We start from the raw sequence: 7,268 nt of genomic DNA, 5'->3' as shown, positions 1-7,268 counted from the left end.
ATACACTTCTATATCTCAAGTCACACAACCATATCTCAATCACATCAAATGGCGCCCCCTGGGCCCATCCAAACAGTCAACAAACACAGTTTTGAAAAATTATAATTTAGTTTCTACAACTAACCCTTTTTGCAAAAATTATCCAAATGAGCTTTAAAAATTCTAAAATTTTGCTCTGTGGTCCTTAGCAATATTACTAAGCTAATACAAAATGAATTATAATTTTCTAACTACTCACGAATATTTTATGTATTTTTAATCTAAACCAAAACTAAATAATTAAGGAAACTTATGGTTCAGACTTTCCTACGTCAATTCTGATGCTGAAAAACGTATCCGGGATGTCTAAAAATGGTGGGGTAGCTTATAATCTCGACTCGGTTTTGAAGTAGCTTCCGCCGCCTATCTGCCTGGCCCGAAAATGCCGTTTCGATCGACAGTCGAATTTTCTCGAATTGAATGTACTTACATGAAGCCCATAACACTGGGGCTGGTACATAATTTTTACGAAATTCATTAAGCTTATTTAATACCCAAAAAAATACTATGAAGTTTCGTGGGACCCACTAGAAAACAATGTCGGAAAATTTTGAAATGGGTATTGCCGCGAAGCTCTCGTCGAGGGGAGCACTCCTGTACTCTCGAATTTTTCGTAGGGTTCATGGTTTGCGAGAAATCTAGCTCAAAAGTCGAAATAGGCTAAAACTTCTCGGACAAAAATTAGACAAATCGCTTGATGAATTTTTGTGTTCTTGGTGTCTATGAAACTCTCTCGAGGTATAGATGGGTTTTAGGACAAGACCTGATCAAATCAGTAGCCGGATCAGCCGAAATCAGCCTTGAAAGCTGAAGCGGCACGCACGCATTGGGGAGTTTTGGGTGCGAATTTCAAGCGGCCTGGAGTGTTGGCCAATGGTGGTGAGGCGTCCAGGCGGGGTGCTGGTGACCAGGGAAGGGCTGGGCGGCGTTGGGGCGGTAAGGGGGGGAGAGAGGACAGAGAAAATGGAGAGGGAAGAGGTAGCGTCGGGTGCGCTAGGGAGAAAGGAAAAGAAAAGTAAGAGGGTAGGTCTGATTCGATCAGTCAACCTGGTTCGGTTCGATTTGATTGGTCCGATTCAGGAAACCTGAAATTGAATTTTTTACCTTGCCCTAAGATAAAAAACAAGGCCCAAAAATTTTAGAAAACTCAGAAAAATTTGTAGAGTCTAAATATATTTTTAGTTTTGCCACGTGGTCTTTAAATTAATTCGTAAAAATTAACAAAGTTTATTGATTTTGAAAAATCAAACCCGATTTCTAAAATTCGAAAAATTTCAAATAATTTTTTAAAATTTTAATAAAGTAAAATATTAATATTTTTCTATAAAATAATTAATTTAAAAATTAGGGGTTTACAGCCCTGCACAAAATCGAGATTGAGATTAGATGGAAAAAAAAATTTAATTGGATTCGGCGCGAGTTAGATCGAATTCAAAAACTTCACCATTAGATACAATGTTATTTACTTTTTCTTCTCTCCATGTATAAAGTGTAAAATAACTTTTTAATATTAATTTCTAAAATCAAATAAATTAAATTAAACATAACTACATTTATATTATAGTTACTAAATTTTTATTTGAGAGAAAAACGATAATCCCTCATTATTCGAAAAAAAATATTTGAGAATAATAACAAATAATAATTAATTAATTTATTTTTTGGAAGAGAAAATAAAATTAGTGGACTGTCATAAAATACATGTGAAGCTATGTGGTTTTTGAACATGAGATATGAAAGTTGGAAAAGCACACAACTAAATGATACTTGTCCCTCAACAGAAATATATTTTAAATATTAATTTTTTATTAAAAATAAAGAATAAATTATAATAAAAAATTAAATTATAAAATATTTGTATATTTCTTATAAAAAATTGATTATAAAAAATGCTAGTCATAGATCTTATTTGGGTATATTACAATTTAGTTTATGATAACTTATAATTTAGTCTCTATGTTTTTAAAATTAAATAATTTAGTCTTTGAGAATTAACAAACTTATGACTAGTCATTACCATTAAAATTTTAATTAATTTACCATTAATTTTTAGTAAAATTATTAAAATATTTTTAATTCTATTTTTAATTTAAAAATAATTTAATCATTGAGATTTAGTTAAACTTATAAATTAATCCCCTTTATCAAAACTAAGATATATATATATATATATATATATATATATATATATATATATATATATATATTTATAATAAAAAATAATAATGAAATAAATAGAAATTTGTAAATTTATAATGACTTATTTATATATAGTTATGATATTTAAAGATCAATTTATAAAATATATAAATAATGTTATAATTAATTAAAATTTTTAAGAATTTTAAAATAATTAATTAAAATTTAAAAAAACTTTAATTAAAAATTATTAATAAAATAAAATTTAAGAGACTAAATTATTAATAAAATAGAATTTTAAAAATTAAATTATTTTTAGATTAAAAATAAAAATAATGATATTTTGATATTTTTATTAAAATTAATAATAATTTAATAAAATTTGAATGACAGAAATTGAGTTATAGTTTTTACCAAATTTAAAAATTAAATTACTTAATTTTTGAGAATATAAGATTAATTTGTAAATTTTATGAAAACCTAATAGATTAAATTGTTGTTTTCCTATTTTATTTTAACTGATTTTGTGCATATCTGTAAAGTAAATCTGTTTGCTTTTGTATAGGTTTTCCCCAATTTGGAAACGTTGTCATTAGACGGTCACATCATTGAGACTATATTGCAATGCCAAGTGCCAAATGGCTTCCTTTCCAAAGTAAAAACTATTTACCTGTACAAAATTCAAGAAAATATAGAAACTGTTGCTCTTTGTGGATTCCTTCAAAGATTACCCAATCTAGAAATTGTAAAAATTGATTCTTCTCTCCAAGAATTTTTTTTCCAAGATGAAGAAGATGATGGCGCTATGCTACCCCAAATGGACAGCTATGGAAGTTTAGCATCTTTCCAAACTCTAATAACTCTGGAAGTTAAACATTGCAAAGCATTGATACAGTTGGAGATACCGTCAGCAGCCAAAAGTATGATGCAAAATCTAACAGCTCTGATGGTTGAAGATTGCAAAGCATTGAAACAGTTGGTATCACCATCAGCAGCCAAAAGTATGGTGCAACTTGTGACAATGAAGATTGAAACTTGCGAAATGTTGACAGAAATAGTAGCAGATGAACAACAAAATGGAACAACAGAAGTCATCGAATTCAGCAAATTGAAAACTTTGCAACTTATTCGTTTACGAAGCCTCACAAGCTTCTGCTGCTTCAGTGGTCTTACATTTAAATTCCCATCTTTGGAAGTAGTAACTGTAGAAGGATGCCGCAATATGAGTATTTTCTCTACTGGAGCATTGAGCACACCAAAGCTGCAATGTGTACAAATGGAACGATATTATTTTGAGAATTGGCTTTGGGAGGGTGATCTCAATGCCAGCATACAACAATCGAATATGGAAAAGGTATGTATCCATCTAATTTTTTCTTAAAAGTCCAATTTGAGGGTAAATTTATTTCTTCTTTAACTAATGCAATATTTTGGTTTTTTTTTTCTGGATGAATTTATTAGTATGTGAACGTGAAACTCTCTGAATTTCCCTGGCTAAAGGAAAAATGGCATGCCCAACCTCCATTGAAGTTCCTGGAAAGATTAATAATACCGGTGGTAGACAAGTGTGAGTTTTTCCCAAAAGCCTTATCATCAAATCAACTACAGTGCTTGAACCGTTTGAAGGTGCTGATTGTAGAAAATTGCTATTCGCTTGAAGAAATATTTGATATGGAAGGGCTGAATGCAGATGAAGGGCATAATGGGTTGATGCCATTGTTAGAGGAATTGCATTTAATTGATCTACCACAGTTGAGGCGTATATGGAACAAGTATCCTCAAGGAATTTTGGGTTTCAAATCGCTAAAACTGCTTAAGGTTCATAATTGTAGTAGCTTGAGTAATATACTTACTCTTCCCATGGTAGACAAGTGTGAGTTTTTGTCAAAAGCTTTCTCATCAAATCAACTGCAGTTCTTGAACTCTTTGGAGGTGCTGATTGTAGAAAAATGCAATTCGCCAGAAGAAATATTTGTTTTGGAAGGGTGGAATGCAGATGAAGTGCATTATAGGTTGGTGCCGGTGTTTAAGGAATTGCATTTAATTGATCTACCACAGTTGAAGTGTATATGCAACAAGGATCCTCAAGGAATATTGGATTTTAAGTACCTAAAACTGCTGAAGGTTTATAATTGTAGCAGCTTGAGCAATATATTTACTCTTCCCATGGCTTTGGAGCTTGTGCAACTTGAGTGCATAGAAATAAAGAGATGTAGTTTGTTGGAGGAAATCATCCATAAAGAAGGGGAAGATGAAGGAGCAATGGATAAGACCATATCCCTTCATTACACTCCATCATTCTTCAGGATTTGCACAATTTAAGAAGCTTTTATTCAGGAAGTGACATTTTGAAATATCTATCATTGGAAAAAATTGAAGTAACTGACTGTCCGAAGATGGAGACATTTTCAGTTAAAGTTTACTCAAGTGTGATTGGAGAGGGAAACAAAGAACCTTGCAAGGGATATTTTGATGCTCCTACTGTACCGATTTTCAGTGGCAAGGTCAGTTCAGAAATTTCGTTTCTGTTACAATATCATAAATTGTGTGATTGCATTTAGTAATTTGACTAGTTTGTGATGCACAAACAACCAACTCAACTCAACTAAGGATTCTCTTTCTCCACTCTAGACACAATTTTGGGTTAAATTCTCGGAAATATGTAATGCTTCTAGGTCATGTTGTACTACTCTTCTCCAAGTCCAGTTTAGGTCTACCCCTTCTTGTCTTTCTATTAATGTGCTCTACTTGTCTAACTGAAGTCTCCATATACCTACGCTTCACATGACCAAACAACCAATTAGTAGGAAATTGTTGTTTTTGTTTGTATGACTTTTCATTAATCAATAGTGGAGTATTTGATTCAGAAACTAAGATTCAAAAGTTGAATTATGAAAATCAATATACAACCAGTTTTTAGTTGAGTTCAAGAAATTCAGGATGCTAATATTGGTTTTGTTCGTGATCGGACCTTAACCTTTTTTAATTAATGGTATGTTTAGGGAACATGGATTCCTATTTTCATCATTAATTTTGTTTTTGCTTTTGTTTCTGTTTTTGTTTTTTTTTTCACCCTCTAGATTGGGATTCAGAGGTTAGAAGGACTGAAGGTGGAATGGAACATACTGAAGGGGATATGGCCTGAAATGTTTCAAGCAGGGTTCCTTAACAGCCTGAAAGTAATTGAGCTGCTAGGCTTGCCTGTTGGGTGTGCACATTTGCTTTTAGATTTCCTTCAAAGGTTACCCAATCTAGAGAAGCTTGTTCTGAGTGATTCTTTAATGGAAGAAACATTCCTAGATGAACTGAACATTCACAACAAAGAAAATCCTAGGTCACTTGCACAATTGAAAGGACTCGTGTTGTCTAAGTTGCCAAAACTTAGGTGTATGGTGAATACCCAACCGTTTGAAAATCTGAAGAATTTGGAAGTATCAAAATGTCATGGAATGATTAATCTGATAACTTCCACAGCAGCTAGAAGGCTGGTGCAACTCACTCAAATAAGCGTAACCGACTGTGAAATTATACAAGAAATAGTAGCGAGTGTGGGAGATGAAGTAGCTGATAAGATATGGTTCAGCCATCTAAAATACTTGGAACTTCGGAGGTTACCATGCCTTACAAGTTTCAGTTTTGGTTATTATACGTTCATTTTCCAATCTTTGCGAGAGGTGATTATCACAGAATGCCCCCAGATGAAGACTTTTGCTCAAGGACGCGCAAGTACACCAACGCTAAGGAAAATGCAAGCAGATGGTGAAGTTAAATTTGAATTTGAATGGAATCGGAAAGGTAACCTAAATGAGATCATACAAGAGTCATACAAGAGATTCACTGGAATGGTAAGCACTCTTTGACAAAAACTATAAGCACTCTTTGACAAAAACTATCTTACTTTTGAGGTTCCAATATTAGAATCTTCCTTAATTAGGATACTAAGAAAAAAATTTAATTAAGAAAATATATATAGTTTGGAAGCCAGAATGTGTTTTAGGTGGAAAGGATATTTATAAGAACAGAAAGAAAAACAGAAGAAAATACTTGTTTTATATAATTTAGTTTAATGGTGGGTTGCAGCCTCCATGAACTAATAATTTCTAGCCCTGTCAATTTTATATGAGGGGCATCTAGCATAACATTCTTACATTCTGTTGTCCCTGACAAAAAAAAAAGTTCAGGATGATGAAGAAAATTGAAGTCATATTTCATGTTTGCAAAGCTGGAACATGGATGCAGATTTTCAATGAAGTAAGAGGCCTTTCAATTCGTTCCATTAACTTATAGCGTAGTAGTTTTCCTTTGAGATTTCAACAGTGGGAGGATTTCTCACTCCTGTTCTCTTTACATAATCTAGGTAGACTTTGTTTGAGTTTCTGCAACTTGTATTGCTTGCTAGTATTAAATTCCTTGATTGGCAGATGCTATTTGAAGATTTAAGTGTTGCAAGCTGTTGACAGAAATTGTAGCAGATTAAGAAGATGGAACAACAGAAGAGATTGGAGATTGAAAACTTTGGAACTAGTTCATTTAAAAAGCCCAGCAAGCTTTTGCTCGCGTGGTTTCACCATCAAATTCCCATCTTTGGAAGAAGTAATTGTAAAAGATGCCCAATATGTGGATATTCTCTGCTGGAGCATTAAGCACACCAAAGCTGCAATGTGTACAAGTGACAGTAGTACACTTTGGAAATTGGCTTTGGAAGGGAAACGTCAATGCCACCACACAACAATTGTTTATGAAAATGGTATGTATCCATTAAATTTTTTCGACAATGACAGTTTGGGTAAGTTTGTTATTTCTTTAACTAATGCAGCATTTTGGCTTTTTCAGGATGAATTAATAGCCTTGAGAAGATGAAACTTTCTAAATGTTCCCAGCGAAGCAAAAAATGGCTTGGCATCTTCCATTGAAGAAAAGTGAAACCATGTTTCATTTGGTTGATGTTCTTGAGATTTTTCTGAGTGATTTTCATTGCTTTCACTTTGTAGCAGATGTGGCTTTCATTTGAGCTTTAACTCATTCTCTGGATAAAAGACAATTCAACTAATACATACTGTTTAAGGGTCTCAATTTGAGCACTACCTGTA

The 7,268-nt window shown here is 32.7% G+C and overlaps 1 protein-coding gene across 1 annotated transcript; it reads left to right on the top strand.

Annotated features, from left to right (window-relative positions):
• The first annotated feature begins 2,747 nt into the window (after positions 1-2,747).
• LOC110636597 (uncharacterized) lies at positions 2,748-6,920 on the top strand. The gene is made up of 4 exons (XM_021786372.2): positions 2,748-3,532; positions 3,640-4,682; positions 5,259-6,023; positions 6,360-6,920. Exons 2-4 carry the CDS (start codon positions 4,575-4,577, stop codon positions 6,375-6,377), a joined length of 891 nt encoding a protein of 296 aa, XP_021642064.2. The 5' UTR covers positions 2,748-3,532; positions 3,640-4,574; the 3' UTR covers positions 6,378-6,920.
• The last annotated feature ends 348 nt before the right edge of the window (positions 6,921-7,268 follow it).

This window comes from Hevea brasiliensis, chromosome 14 (assembly GCF_030052815.1).
Source record: "Hevea brasiliensis isolate MT/VB/25A 57/8 chromosome 14, ASM3005281v1, whole genome shotgun sequence".
Classification (NCBI taxonomy): Eukaryota; Viridiplantae; Streptophyta; class Magnoliopsida; order Malpighiales; family Euphorbiaceae; genus Hevea; species Hevea brasiliensis.
The sequence above is the reverse complement of the archived record's forward strand: the minus strand, read 5'-3'. Positions and strand labels throughout refer to the sequence as shown.

Coding starts and splice junctions, on each gene's coding strand:
- LOC110636597 (XM_021786372.2), top strand. CDS start 4,575: ATGGAGACATTTTCAGTTAAAGTTTACTCAAGTGTGATTGGAGAGGGA. Junction 4,683..5,258: donor TACCGATTTTCAGTGGCAAG/GTCAGTTCAGAA, acceptor TTCACCCTCTAG/ATTGGGATTCAGAGGTTAGA.